Here is a 15647-nt window from a genome sequence, read left to right on the forward strand (position 1 = left end):
ACTCTCTTTCCTCCTCCTCTCTCTATCATCTCTCGCTCACCCTTCCAACCATGTCCCTCCCGTTCCCTACACGCCAACTCTACTATGATGGCAAGGTCCAGCCCGCCACTTCCGGCAAGACTTTCCAAACCATCAACCCTTCCAACGCTACCCCACTGGCCGATATTCAAGTCGCCGCTCATGCCGATGTAGACTCGGCCATCGCCGCTGCCGACCGGGCATTCCCTTCCTGGTCTCAAACTCCTGCTATCGCTCGTGCCCGCATCCTCCAGAAAGCCGCTGCCCTTCTGCGTGAGCGCAATGATGAGATTGCTCGTGTTGAAACTCTCGATTCCGGAAAGGCTTACACGGAGACGAGTACCGTGGATGTGGTCACTGGTGCCGATGTCCTGGAGTACTATGCGAACCTGGTTGGTGGCGGTGGTCTGAATGGCGAGACCACCCAGTTGAGGGAAGATGCTTGGGTATACACGAAGAAGGCCCCATTGGGTGTCTGCGCGGGTATCGGCGCATGGAATTACCCTATCCAAATGTAAGAACAACTTCCTTCTGAATCTTGATAGGACCCTTTTCCAATCAGGCTTTCGAGTGTTCAATGGGATTCTGACAAACCATATACAGTGCGCTGTGGAAATCCGCTCCATGCTTGGCTGCTGGAAACACTATGGTCTACAAACCGAGTGAATTCACCCCGCTCCACGCTCAGACGTTGGCCCAGATCTACACGGAAGCTGGTCTTCCCGCAGGTGTCTTCAACGTTGTGTATGGTGCAGGCGACGTGGGCGCCTACCTGAGTGCTCACCCCACGATTGCCAAGGTTTCTTTCACAGGCCAGGTGTCCACCGGAATGAAAGTCGCTGGTTCTGCTGCCGGCAACATGAAATACGTGACCATGGAGCTTGGAGGCAAGAGCCCCCTCATTGTTCTTCCTGACGCCGAATTGGATAATGCCGTGGATGGTGCGATGATGGCCAACTTTTATAGCACTGGCCAGGTCTGTACCAACGGCACTCGCGTTTTTGTTCCCTCGAGCATGAAGGCTGCTTTCGAAAAGCGCCTCCTGGAGAAGATGCAGTACATCCGCCCCGGACCTCTGTTTGATGAGGCCACCAACATGGGGCCCCTGAGCTCAGGCGTCCACATGGAGAAGGTGGCCTCCTACATCCGTCACGGAATCGAGACGGACAAGGCCACCCTTCTGTATGGTGGGTTGGGCAAGCCGCAAGTCCCCAAGGACTTGGAGAGCGGATACTGGGTCCGACCCACTGTCTTTACTGACTGCACGGATGACATGCGCATCGTCAAGGAGGAGATTTTTGGTCCTGTCATGTCTATTCTCTCCTACGAGACTGTCGAGGAGGCGGTGAAGCGTGCAAACACCACCGAGCTGGGCCTGGCTGCGGGTGTCTTCACCAAGGACCTTAACCTGGCCCACCGTGTCATCGATCAACTGCAGGCTGGTATCACCTGGATCAACAGCTGGGGCGAGAGTCCGGCCGAGATGGCTGTCGGAGGCTGGAAGAACAGCGGTGTGGGTGTTGAAAACGGTCGTCGCGGCATCGAGGCCTGGGTGAGGAACAAGAGCACCCTGGTGGACATGAACGGCTCCGTCGCCACCGTCTTTGCTAAACTGTAAATGAAGTATGTTTAATGACCCGTCTATATATATGTCTGGATGTCTATAGGAAAAGATGAATAAGAAGTACATATATCTATCGAACAGAGCTGGGAATGTTACTATGCGAATAGTCAGTGTGCTGGTTGTATCCGCATACTAGTAGTACCAGTATCACTTACTGACTAGTATCTTTTCGTAACCCCCACATTGTAACGGGACGATACCCCTAACGATCAGACAACATACCGATGTATATATAACATGTCATTCATTCGTCTTTTTTGTACAGTCTCGGCCAATCTATGTTCGTTCAGCAATTGAAACGCCATGTAAATCCATCTAGTATCTTTCCGGGCACAAACAGGAATTTCCCAATGCATGACCGCAAAGAGACAGCACGTCTAGCTATCAATTTCGCGAAATGGATGCCAACCGAAAGAATAAACAAAATGAGTCCCAAGCAAATGACTCTCGCGCAATCTACGATTCAATCTTATCCACCCCTGGCCACCATCTACCAACATTCCGAAGTCGGTCGAATACTGCCCTCGGAGTAGAATCTCTCACGACCTTTCCCCCCCTTCAATGCGATGCAACCCGTGATCCCATGTGATCAAAGAACATGTCTCCCTTCAGAGTCGAATCTAGCCCTCCAATCGCCGAGTCAACCATACGTGAAGACATGCTGTCCGGTGTGAGTTCCTCATCTTCTACCGATGCGTTGAGTTCTGTGTTGATTCGGAGGTCCTTGGGTGCTTTCTGAGGAGGGATGTGCGACGGTTGGAGTTTTCCGACACCCACTGGGGCAGGAACGTATGTCCTGGGTCTGTACACAAGAGGCGGACCCTGAGTACGTGCATCCGTCCCGGATTGTTCGATTGATTCAAAATAGCGGACAGTCTTAACCTTCAGCTCCAGAGTTGCATCTCGGTCGCAGACAATCAGCGCATATGGGTGTAGCTGCAGCGCTGAGAGTGTCCACATATGGTTGATGCCGCCTTCCAGGCCTTTCTCCACAGCAAGAGCCTTGTGAGCACCGGTAGCCACGATGACAACTTCGCGAGCATCCATGATAGTCTGAATACCCACGGTAAGTGACCTCCGCGGCACCAAATCCAAGTCATTGCCAAAGAACCGCGAGTTAGCCAAGATTGTGTCATATGCCAGGGTTTTGACACGAGTACGACTGCTCAAAGAGGAGCCTGGTTCGTTGAAAGCGATATGCCCGTCTGGACCCACACCACCCAGGAAGAGCTCAATACCGCCATAGCGAGCAATTCGCGCCTCAAAGGACGAACACTCAGCCGCGAGATCGGGTGCGTTGCCGTCGAGGATATTGATGTTCTGGGGCGGAATATCCACGTGGGAGAAGAAGTGTTTGTACATAAAGCTGTGGTAGGACTCCGGATGGTCACGAGGCAGTCCAACATATTCGTCCTAGTTTAGTTTAGCAAATTAAACCCTGCTCAAATAAGGGCTCCGAAGTCTTACCATATTGAAAGTTACGACATTTTTGAACGAGATATCACCGTCCCTGTGCCGGCGCACCAGAGTCTTATAGATTATCTCAGGGCTACTACCAGTCGGGAGCCCCAGCACAAAGGGGCGGTCTTCACTGGGCTTGAATGACTTTATGCGACCTAGAACAACACTATTAGCAAGTGGACGGATATAGCAGAGAAATTAAATGTTCTGTAGAAGAATGACGAATACGATGAAAACACGATGGGTCTCTGGACGACATACTGATGATGTAATCTGCAATGTATTCTGAAGCTTCAAGGCTAGTCTCCCTAATAATTACTCTCCTAAAGAAGGACATTAGTTTTGAATCAATGTAGAAAAGCCGCTTATCAGGGACGGATGTCATACATGATGGAAGAAATCCGAAGGAGGACGGGAATACTACTACGTCACTGATAAGGATGGAGGGGCGATAACAATGAGGGGTGTCACAAAAGCGAGGACAAAGAAATGAAATGTAAAATGAGTAATAGATGTGTGATGAGAAAATATGAATGAGGATGAAGAAGGTCAAAGGTAAGAAGATGAGAACAAGGAGAAGGAGGACTGAAGGGGAGAGGTGGTAGAGAAGTGGTTGGAGGGGATTGGATATTTTCTGAGAGATGCAAAGAGGAAAAGAAGAAGAAGAAGAAGAATGAGGCAGGGTACCGTTGGGAGGTTAATAATGATTGTTAGACCGGCAACTCCATCCCAACCATGGCTCTGTTACAGTACAAGTTCCCATTCTATCCGGTAGGTCTGGATCGATCGACCATGTGGAGTGTGACAGAATGATACATGGACTTGCTGGACCTTCCCTCAGACCGTGTCATAGTCGGGTACTACTCCTACTAGTAGTACTAGTAGACTTTCAAAGTGAGATCTACATCGAGTCAACGCCGAGATCACCATAAAGGTAGGTGATGACGACGACCTCGCCGCTATGATACACCCAAAGAGTACGTTTGGAGTGAGGGAAAGGGTTTGTCTTTACTCATGAAATTGCGTAGGCCGAAAATTGTTCACCCAGTGTATATTCCCAGGTATCAGGTTAGTAGGCAAGTAGCTGTCCGATGACGCAGCACTTTCCAGTACTGGTAATTTCATCATTTTATCTCATTTTATCGATATGTCATTAGTAGTACTTACTTACTATGACTCCTATGAGGCTGCCAATCAGAGTACTGCATTAGCATCAAGGCAGCTGCAAAAGAACCTGAATGGGTTAGCCGAGAGACAGGGAGGTAAAAAAAAAAAAAAAAAAAAAAAATGAAATGAGAAAGGCGATTGTCACCGAATGGTATCATCAGCAGCAGCAACGTGATGTTGCAGAAGGGGGTGGCATGGGGCGAATCGGCTTGAGTAGATGCTCAAAGAAGCTTGCCAAGGAGGACATCCCCGAGGCAGGTGACCGTGGTGTGGCATATCTACTAGTGACTACTAGTTACTATCATGTTGGATGATAACACTGATAAAGAGTTGAAGAGAGGGGGCGCCTAACCTGACGGGGCAGCGTCCCAGTGCTTCCGTTCCATTCAATTGGTTCAAAGACTGTTGGCGGGCGTTGCCGTTGCATTCGGCCATCGCGGCAAACCGGGGAAACAAGCCCTGTGTGTCACAGACCCATGCAACCCTCCAGGTTCCCTACGCTGTGACCAGTTGGTAAGGTATGGTACAAAAATACCCGTCCGAGAGACTACGTACGGTATGTATCAGACTGGAAATAATTTTCATCTGTCACTGTTTCGGTATCGTAATGAGAATGTATCTCTGGTACACCACGTGAGCGCTTTAGACAAGATTATACAGCGGAACATTATTCTTCCAGCACATGGGGGGCTGGATGTGCCAATACCGAAGACCGGTGCAGGGAGGAAGGATGCCATCCATGTTGATTCGACTATCATTCTATCTACTACTACTAGATGAACAAGAATAGGATAGGCATCATCCATCTATGATCTATCTCCCCCCAAAAGATCTCTTCTAGGCTTTAGAGCTCGGTCTACAAGGCCATATACCCTGACTTCTAGAAACTTAACCTCCATTCCCTTGGAGTTGTTGGCTTCCTTCACACCCGTTGTCAGTTCAGTCAGACAGACAGACAGACTGACTGACTGACTGACTGACAGGTAGTAAGTAAGTACTAGCCTGTTAGTCAGGACCTCCCATCCATCCTGGGAAATTGGACTGGACGGAGGCTGGCTCAACTGGCCACTCATCATCTGATTCCCTCTCCGATCCGCCCGGGCTTTATCTGATCCATGAAGCTTGCGAGCTAAAGCAAGAGGTAGCTTGGTATCAACTGCCGGTGCCGGCGCGCCTGTCCTGTCCGCCCACATTTCTTTGACGTTTGCAACCGACTACCTTATTGACTGGGACTCCCTCGATTCCGTCCGATTCAAGTGGTTGCGTTTCGGTTCCATACCTACAGTGCCTTTTTTACCCCTTATCAGTCCTACTACTATCATACTACTGTCCATACTACTATTACTACTCTATTACTTTTGCTGCTGCTACTGCTGCTACCACCTTACCCCGTCCATCATTCCGAAACAAGATTGATTGCCTTTCTCTGCCATTGCACCCGCAACATTCCTTCCCACGCCGGGCTCTCATGGCCCCCAGAGAGGACATGTTGCCGCCTGGCTGGGAGGATCTAGACAGGTAGGAGTGTACTAGCCTTGGCATACCCTTTTTTCGATCTAATTTCTATTATTCGATCCCTTTCTGTCTCTTCTGTCATTGATCCATCTGATACACCCCCCAAGTGACCACCATTACTTACTTAACCATCTGTTGCACATTACTTTCTGTACTCGTCTGTTTCGTCGGCTCATTCCTGCCATGCATCCCATCCATAATCTAATCTTTTTCCTTATACCGCCTCCCTCTCAACTTTGATCCCTTCGGAACCCCCCAACCTTCCGTCTCATCGTTGCATTTCTTTTCCATTGATCATGGCTGACGGTTAGGCTGTCACATCGTCCCTCGGCAGGCAGATGGGCCAGCTATTTATGATGGGCTTCGACGGAACGTCTGTTAGCCCTCAGATCCGCTCATTGATCAAAGACTACCATCTGGGCTCGGTCCTACTCACTGCCAAGAATCTAAAATGTATCTTCGCACCTCACCCTTTTCATCACTTACCTTTCCCCGATGGATAGTAGATGCCTTGCAGTCGTGTCTCTTACCTTTTTTCATAACTCAGATGCTGATCCACGTCTAGCTGCCGAGGATGCAACGCGACTGGTCCTGGAACTCCAGACAATTGCCCGGGATGCTGGCCATCCGGTGCCACTACTCATCGCTCTCGATCAAGAGAACGGAGGCGTGAATAGTCTGTATGACGAGATATACATCCGACAGTATCCTAGCGCCATGGGGATCGCCGCTACAGGTTCGAAAACTTTGGCCCACGAAGTCGCAACGGCCACTGCACAGGAGCTTAAGGCTGTCGGGGTCAACTGGATCCTCGGCCCAGTTCTAGACGTACTCACAAACGTACGGACCCAGCCTCTAGGCGTCCGCACCACCGGTGACGATCCGCAAGAGGTGTCGCAATACGGTGTGGAGTTCATGAAGGGCTACCAGAAAGCAGGTTTGGTCACCTGTGGCAAGCATTTTCCGTCATATGGTAACTTGGAATTTCTCGGGTCTCAGACTGATGTCCCAATCATCACGGAGTCCCTGGAACAGCTCAGCCTCACCGCTTTGGTGCCTTTCCGCAACGCTATTGTCCAGGGGCTGGACTCCATGATGGTTGGGGGCGTTTCAATGTCCTCCGCCGGAGTCAACGTTATGCATGCCTGTCTGAGTGAGCAAGTCGTCGATGATCTGCTACGGAAGGACTTAAAATTCGAAGGCGTTGTCGTTTCGGAGTGTCTGGAAATGGAGGCCCTCACCCACAACATTGGTGTTGGCGGAGGAACGGTGATGGCCAAGAATGCAGGCTGTGATATTATACTCCTCTGCAGGTCGTTCCCGGTGCAGCAAGAGGCTATCAATGGCCTGAAACTCGGCGTGGAGAACGGTATTATCGGGCGGGCACGCATAGAGCAATCTTTACGCAGGGTTCTCAACCTCAAAGCCAAATGCACCTCCTGGGAGCGGGCCCTCAATCCTCCCGGCATTCCTTCGCTTACGCAGATGCAACCGTCTCATACAAGCCTCTCCACCAGGGCATACAATAGCTCTATTTCAGTTGTGCGGGATAAAAAGAACCTCCTTCCCCTTTCCAACATTCTGGATTCAAACGAAGAGCTGCTTTTGCTCACGCCATTAGTGAAGCCGCTGCCTGCTTCAGCCGTATCCCGCTCCGTGAGTGAGCACTCAAATATGTCGCTCGATCCTATATCATGGGACCGGACGGCTTCCGTGCTAAGCGGCGAAAGCGTCTTCAAGGAGCTTGGAAGGTCCCTTTCGCGGCAAAGGAGTGGCCGTGTCTTGCACACATCCTACACGGCTAACGGCGTGCGTCCGATCCATGAAAATCTCATTGACCGGGCCAATGCAGTGATCGTTGTCACTGCAGACGCTAACAGAAATTTATACCAGCATGGATTTACTAAACACGTCTCCATGATCTGTAGATCACAATTTACCCCATCTGGTGAAGCTCGCGAGAAGCCTCTCATTGTTGTCGCTGCCAGTTCTCCATACGACTTCGCCATGGATCCATCTATTGGAACCTATATTTGCACTTACGATTTCACGGAAACCGCGTTGGAGGCCCTGGTCAAAGTACTCTATGGGGAGTTGAACCCCGTTGGCTCATTGCCTGGTTCTATAAGCCGCAGTCAGAAGCTGCACCAAGCAAGACAACACTGGCTGGTAGAAACTTGGAATGAGGAGAGAGATGCACGCTCTTTAGATTCTCTTTTGGATGCGGTCAGAGGAGATTGTGCCCAGGGACAACGTTCCGAATTATTGGGAGTAACGTCGAGCAGCTTCCTGCTTCGCCGGGAGGAGATTGACGAAGCGCATTTCGTCGTTCGAAACAGCAGCACCCAAGCATTGTACGGCTTTTGTTCTACGTACTTCTTTCGCTCCACGGGGACTGGTGTTATTGGATCTTTGATCGTCCATCCTGCGCGACGAAAGTTGTCGATAGGAAATTCACTCCACAGCCGCGCCATTCGAACACTTCTCCAGCGAAAAGGCGTGAAAAGGTTCCAGCTCGGATCACGACTTCCAGGGATCTATCTTGGCATCCCATCAGCGAATCCAGTAGAGCGTAAAAGGCTGCGGCAATGGTTTGCAAACCTGGGCTGGAACACGGCGCTCTCGCGGCCCGTTTGCAGCGTGGTGCTCCGCAACCTGACCACTTGGACGCCACCCGACGGGCTGGTCTTTGGCCTTCAAAATGCAGACGTGACCTATGACCTCGTTCATGGCTGGGATTACGCGGATTCCATCCTTGACCATATCAAGACGAACTCCAGGCAAGGTGTGATAGACATCTACAGGGTAGCTCTAGGAGGGGCTCCACATTGTGGCATCATTCGGGCTACACGGCCTGGCGATGGGGCTATCCTGGGAAGCGTAGTCATATATACCGGACGGGCGACCTTGGCGGAACATATGCCCGCGTTGAAGTCTACCCAAGTCCCGGCAGGGGGTATCTCATCTCCAGTCATTTCTCCTTCAGTTGGCGAGTACGCCACAGTCATGCAGGGGCTGGTCTTGCTAGGCATCAAGCAGATTCGCAAACAAGGCGCCGAGGCGGTGATCATGGACAGTGTGAGTTACTATACCGTTTGGTTGGTGTTCAACAAGATCCATCGTATTAACATGCTGATTCTAGGTTGATATCGATGGTAATTTTGACTGCCTGTCAGGACTGGGTTTTAGCACTCTGCACAGCTTCGAAGAGGTCAATTGCGATGCAGCGACATGGACCATGGTGTCTGGATCTTGACCGCTTTTCCTCTTGTGAACCTACCGAATTCTCACTTAGTCTCGATACTCATTTGCTTGGTTGCCTGCTGCCATATGTATGATTTCTGAAGGCTTCTCGGCATCGTACATACGATATCCACCATATATTGCATCTTTTTTCTTTGTGACATGTGTTCTCTTGCCCTGTTTCGCGAGCTCTTTTGTTGTTGGGGGAGTTCCACGCCTTTCCTCTTCATATCTGTTCTAAGATACCTCCTTAGCTGGTTCCATCGAGCCGATCAGCCGAATGTGACTCCAGGACTGACCACGTAGGTGTAAGCGATGACTGACATTGGAGGGCAATTTGTACTTGGGGGTGAACGCATTGGCCGCAGTCACAAGCAGGTACAGAGGAGACATACTTTGCGCGAAAATGCCGATCGCCGCTTAGATGATTCACGCGATAGCGCCGGTGCGGAAATTAAATTCGGAGTGGAGCGCTGCTGGGCCGGAGGATGTTTGCGAAGCGTTGGCTGATGGATATTGAAAACGTTCAAACGCACCATGTCCCGAATGCGGTTGCTACAGCCCCTCTTTCGAGATCTAGACTGTCAAGGGAGGCGGTTTAGAATCCACGCAACGAGAATTATTAGTATCTGTAACTGTTAGTCTGTAAGATTGATTGAGCAAGTCAAAGCCGTCACTTATGAGGGAAAACGCCGCGGAACATCAGGATTTGCGGTAGGAACTCCACCTCCGAGATCCTCCCGATGGGTTTGAGGGATTGTCAAGACCAGTAGAAAGTGATAAACGAAAAGGGGCGGAGGGGCAACAGAGGCGAAGGTACCGATGAATCCCTGCTGCTGCTTTCGGACGTCGGGGACAAACTGGGTCCGGCCAACAACAGGAGAAAATCCGTCCTCGTGGATTGGGTGGTTCTCAAGGTAGTTACTAGCTCAATCTTACTAAGTAGTAGCCTCCCCAATGCAGTCTTTGCACTCTACCAGTATATCTTCTTTCTTGCTCCACCACAGTAGAAGCCTCTATCTACTTTGTAGGAAGAGTTTCTAGTTAGTTAAGTCTGTTCCGGTAAGTTGTCTTCTGTACGGAGTAAGTAGTACTTAGTTAGCTTTAAGCCCCACGCGTGGAGAAGGAAAGGCGAGAGGATCGAATCGGCTTGGACTAAACTGCAGTCCCACCCCGCGGGTTGGCGGTCCGTCCGGTTGCGGTGGCCACTTGGAATGTCCTTTTTCTTTTAATCTTTATTCCTACTTTGTATTCTAGTACTCCGTATCCCCCATTACTATATTTACTGTTAGATTCAATTATCCTCGATTCGTACATTCGATTCCGGTGTTTTGGTGTGGATTTTCCGTTTTCACCTACGACCTTTTTTCTTTTTCCTTTTTTTTTTTTCTTACTCTTCTACCCAAAGAAAAATAACTAATTAAAATAATCAAATAAACTGCAATGATATATTCCCGGTCCTACATAGACCTGAACCTAGCAGACCGATGTTAGAAGATGCAGACAGAGTGTGATCCACACCACCCAACCAGGGAACTTAAAATGACGACATGGTGCCATTCTCGGGGTCAGATTGGGTAAATCAGCCTTGGATCCAGGATCTCACCCCTGAGAATGTAGAAGTGCAGTGGTCAGGGACGGATGCTCTAAGCAGGATAGGGTCAAAGGAACCTGCTTTTGCCTCTTTTCCAAAAAAACAACCATCCCCACCCCCCTCCATATCCGTAGTGTGTCGGCAAGAGACTGAACAGAAACGAACATGTGACTGGGGCAGCCACACCCTCCCCGCCCCCCCATAGATTCACATTGCACTGGCTGCGATCCCGTCTTCGTGTCGTGCTAAAATCGGACAGATGATCAGCACGCGATGTGTGAGATTTTGCCCAAACCAAAAAGGCACAAAGTCTAGACTCTAAACCATGAGATGGGGTTATACTGTGTATCTAGATACGGATTTTCCACTGGCAGGTGTAAGGCTGGTGCCAAGCACGGCCTGAGGAGGGTCCTCGACGAAAGAAAACTGCGAGAAAGGCTGCAGGTGTTTTTGACTTTGGACTTGGTCCCACAAGGACTGGCTTGTGATCCTGTCAGCCTGTCACACACTTGCTCCTAGTAAGTACTTACTATTGCTTCCCATCGGTGATTTGCCTCTTCTATGTGGAGGGAAGGAAGAAGGTTGTACCGTAAGCAAGTAACTAAATACGTGTAGGAAGGAATGTTCACGAAGCAGTAGGCATTTTTAACGGATTGATCGGTCCCCTTGCATACCAGATTTGTTGCTTTTTGGTGATTCAATCATTTCCCTCTCTATAGATTTATCTTGAATAAATAAATTAATAAATTGAACAATATGATTATTGTAAATTTCGTTTTTAGTATTTTTTTTTTATCATCCTTCATTCTACAATCAGGGAAGACACCATGCAAGCTCTTCTGTAGTTCCAAGACCCCGCAGTTAAGCACCATAAGACCTGCAACTTGCAGGTGTCCTAAGAGGCTTAATATTCTTCTGCTCTCATCAAATATGTCCATTGTTTCGATGAAAGAGCCTACCCACCCACACATACACACATTGAGGCATTTTCGCCCCGGAACCATAAGAGGGGGAAATCCAATTGCCTCGAACAATCCTACTAACTCTCAATGATGGCAATCACTTTTGGTGGGCCCACACCCCCAGGTCTACACCTCCGTACTAAGCAGATACTTGAGTGGAATAGCTGCATACCCAACTTACCACGACTAGCTTTATTTGGTTAGCGCAAATTTAAACGCAGCTTATTAGAATCAGTTAGACTCGAATTACTCTGCAGCTCGTGCCCCCGGTTCGAGAACGAGCAATTTGCGGTCCAACCTTCGGACGCGGCTAATCCGGCTTTGTCCCGGAGACTGAGACATCTCACTCGATCATAGCCAATCATGTTTCCAAACTGCCTCCTAAGCAGGACCAACCCTCCCCCCCCCCCTCCTTCAATGGTGGCCACAACCTCTCACTGCAGACTGCTCGGAAAGCTGGGCAAAGGATGATGATGATGATGATGATGATGTTCTTGTAGTCGACGATGAAGGCATGGGACCTACCTCTCAGCTGAAGGTCTGTTGAATTGTAGACAGGTACCCTGGATACAGTACTGTGTGTGAGACCCTATCCCAGGTGTGCAGTAAATTAGTAACTATTTCCAGATGCGTTTTGTGTTGTTTGATAGGTAAACCACTTTGGGTACAAGGGATCCCAGTACTTATTTGAGAGACTGCATGCGGAGAAACCAGTGGTGAGCAGCACTAATACAGACAAATAGAGCTTTTTCAAGTAGTTACACAAGCCTAGTACTCACTTAGTAGTATGCTAGTGATCACTCCAAATCCCTTATTTTCTGACCATGTAACTTAGATTTGTGGGTTTGGGTGCCCCGTTAGCCCAGGGCCACATTTCCGAGTGTTGTGGGTGGGTTATTTACTGATTTCTAGATTACGAGCGTTTTGGCTTATAACCCCCCTGTAAGAGCATTGTTGATGTATGCAGAGGAGAAACAAGCATATTAAACAAAGAAAAGTAAACAGTAATAATAATAATAATAATAATAATAATAGAATAGAATGAATTGATGCATTTGGGTTATATGCCCTCCAAGTAGCAATACTTGTGCTATAGTAAGCTTTCAGCTAGGAACTTTAGTAAATCCTGCTGCTGATGATTTTACGTGTGAGAAATTAGCAAATTAGTTCTAAGTATATGCTGATAAGGAACTTCACAACATCGATATACATGCGACCGGACTTCAAGGTTGGTTGATTGATTGATTCACATAAATCGGCTAGACTGGGCGTACTTACCCATCTCGGACACTACTTACTACACAAAAACATTGTATCCATGTAGATTTGTTGTTTTCGCTGTATGTGTCAGGGGTTCTACTGCGCTTAAGACACAGGTACTAGTATACTTGGCTTTACCCAGCGATGGTTGGCGGTCTTGATGGCTGGGGTCGGAGAAATAATCCATCACTGATGACGGAAGACATTGGGAAAGGTGATCTACCAAATCAACCATCTTCATTTAACCAAAACAGTATTGCTATTGGAATTACTTCAGGTTATGGCCACATCGCCGGATCAATCATTTTCTTTTCTTTTCCATTTTCTATATTTTTACAGCTTACTACCTGGGTTGGTAAAAGCCGAAACCGCACTTAGGCGAGGCCCTGTATCGAGTACTTAGTAAGTACTGTTACTTACTGGTCCGGAACGGACTTGATTGAGATTGGCCAGTACGCGAAACCCTTGAACTTGGAAGTTCTCTTTCTTTAGGTACTATTTTACATGGCATTCTGTATCACAGAAGTACCTTAGCTTAGCCATAGCCCATCATCAACATTTGCCCCAACTTCACAGGCCGCCTTAAAAGAGGGGTCTGGTGTTTCCCTCGGCCGATGTTAGCCGAGAAAGTTTGAGTCTATCTTATTTAGAATGAGACCACGTTTGTTATACTTATTATTATAAATTATTTTTCTTCTCTTACGGTATACACTGTGTTTGTTTTTGTTCCTTGGCCACCCTCACCTACCCTCCCTGGACTAGTAGAGAACAGCCCACTCAATACATCGGTAAGTAGCAGCATCTTCATCATCCCGAAAACAGCAGTCGTAGGTGTTCATATTTTTAAGATTGGCAGGACCGTTAACAAAACTGGCCTATAGAGTAAGGCTCTGACCCCGAATTCCCCGGGTTATAGTGGGTCTCCAATGAACCAAGTCCTAAGTACTCATAGACTAGTAACTAGTACTTCGAATGTCTCTTTCACGCAACGGCTGCATGCAAATCGGATTTTCCTGTACAAGCATCACCTGATCCGGCAGGTCCTACATGGACTTCAGGGACAGAGATACTAGATACTCGTAGACAGGACTCATTATCTGTAGCCTTTCTCAATCAGTGCCGCATTAGGAACGTCCACAATACCTCCCGTTTTCAAGGTACCAACGGCGGGCAAAAATCAACAATAACACTGGTGTAGACCAGTAGCTCCTGAAGACGTGATCAACATTGTGTTGTTCCTGATCAGAGAGGGATGAAGGTATGCCAGTTTGTTGACTCACAGCAGTCTACAGCTTCAGACAAACTTTGGCACCATCCCTGACCTAGTGGCTGTCATCTTGTGCGCCGTAGCCTAATGAATTTCCCGGGAACGCTAGAGCATACTAGTGTATGACCTCCCGAGACAATTGCTCTTCAAAGACGAGGGAATGCGGTCTTCATCGGAAGTGTCAAAGAAACTTCTCAAAATTTCAGATTTTGGTCTTGTTGTAGTGTAGTGTAGGTAGTCCTGTCTGCTGTCTTTGTTTCCGATAAAACTTCTATTGGGGCTTTCTTCTTCTTCTTTTTTCTATTGCCCTTTCTGCAGAAATACGAATCGAGGGGTTCCAAAGAGGGCAAAACGAAAGCAGATAAAAATTAAAAGAAAAATGAATAACAAGAAAGACAACCCGAAAGAGGAGGGATGTGTGAAAAATGAAGAGCAAATGAGGGTCTCTCTTTCAGTGGATTAGCTACTAAGTGGTTCCGAGTCTTTCTCTTTTCTGACGAATTAGGAGTGTTGCGGACTGCAATACCGATCCCAAATACCCGTCTTCGGCTTCACGGAGGTGGATTCTTTCTTTTTTCTTCTTTCATTTGATCTTAACCTTGGATGTGCTCCGCATAGTAATCCGAGAAAGAAGCAACAAACGGGATCTCAGCTTGTTCAGATGCTTTTTGGTCTCAGAGCGTGGTAATCCACACCGGTCCAGCGTATCAGCTTCTCTTGTTCAACTTTAAACCCCTTCGGTAACTGTAAAGTAAAGTAAAGTAACCGAATTAAGAATGTGTTGTCTTCATTCGTGGGTACCTTAGGTAATTCCCTTCAAGCTAAACTCGATCCAGGGAAAGGTAAAAAGAAAAAGTGGACGTTTTGACTTCTGTACTTTATCCGTACTGTGAGCCAAATCCCCGAAACGTCTGGCCAGTCCGTCTCAGCTCTTTCTCTCTCTCTTCCTCTCTCGCGCGTGTCTGTCTGTCTGGTCTCCAGTCCCTCCACTCTTTCCCCCCTCCCCTCCCCTCCACTCCACTCCACTCTCCTCTCCTCTTACCAGTTCATTTTCTTTCTTTATTTCTCTTCTTCTATTTACTTTTCCAATTTGTTTTTTTATTTTTATTTTTTTTTTATTTCCTAACCCTTTTATTTCTTTTCTCACTTTCCCCTTCTCCACCATCCGCCCCTCTCTTGCTGGCTCTTGCTGCGGCCCCATCGCCGGGTCCGTCTGCCTGGCCCTTCCTCTCTTATCTCCTCCCGAATCCCCATCCATGCTAGCCTAGGCTTGCTCCGGATCTTGTCTAGTGAATCGTTAACTTCTTTGGACGCTCTTTCCCTGAGGAATCACTCCCGTCTCCACCAACCACAAGCTGCTTTCTCCAAATGCACTGACTTCGGGCGAATCCGATCCACTCCAGGCGGTGGCTGCTTGCTGCTCCTGCTATCACTATTACCACTACTTCTTCTATTACTCCTCCTACTTACTTACTTACACTCCGCATTTCTTTATGATCTTTTCCTACTTGCTACTACTTGCTGCAAACTACAACT

General features: G+C 48.3%; 3 protein-coding genes across 3 annotated transcripts; 2 read left to right on the top strand and 1 right to left on the bottom strand.

Moving 5' to 3' along the window:
• Positions 1-50: 50 nt before the first annotated feature.
• AKAW2_70723S (betaine-aldehyde dehydrogenase) lies at positions 51-1636 on the top strand (the record flags this gene model as incomplete). The annotated part of the gene is made up of 2 exons (XM_041683336.1): positions 51-532; positions 622-1636. The coding sequence occupies 2 exons, from the start codon at positions 51-53 to the stop codon at positions 1634-1636; spliced, it is 1497 nt and encodes a 498-aa protein (XP_041547607.1).
• Positions 1637-2200: 564 nt separating this feature from the next.
• Positions 2201-3488, bottom strand: GNPDA1 (putative glucosamine-6-phosphate deaminase; the record flags this gene model as incomplete). Its single annotated transcript, XM_041683337.1, has 3 exons — positions 2201-3055; positions 3110-3258; positions 3365-3488. The coding sequence occupies 3 exons, from the start codon at positions 3486-3488 to the stop codon at positions 2201-2203; spliced, it is 1128 nt and encodes a 375-aa protein (XP_041547608.1).
• A 2635-nt stretch (positions 3489-6123) lies between these two features.
• AKAW2_70725S (putative beta-N-acetylglucosaminidase) lies at positions 6124-9041 on the top strand (the record flags this gene model as incomplete). The annotated part of the gene is made up of 3 exons (XM_041683338.1): positions 6124-6238; positions 6351-8863; positions 8928-9041. The coding sequence occupies 3 exons, from the start codon at positions 6124-6126 to the stop codon at positions 9039-9041; spliced, it is 2742 nt and encodes a 913-aa protein (XP_041547609.1).
• Between the last annotated feature and the right edge of the window lie 6606 nt (positions 9042-15647).

Source organism: Aspergillus luchuensis, chromosome 7 (genome assembly GCF_016861625.1).
Source record: "Aspergillus luchuensis IFO 4308 DNA, chromosome 7, nearly complete sequence".
NCBI classification, from domain to species: domain Eukaryota; kingdom Fungi; phylum Ascomycota; class Eurotiomycetes; order Eurotiales; family Aspergillaceae; genus Aspergillus; species Aspergillus luchuensis.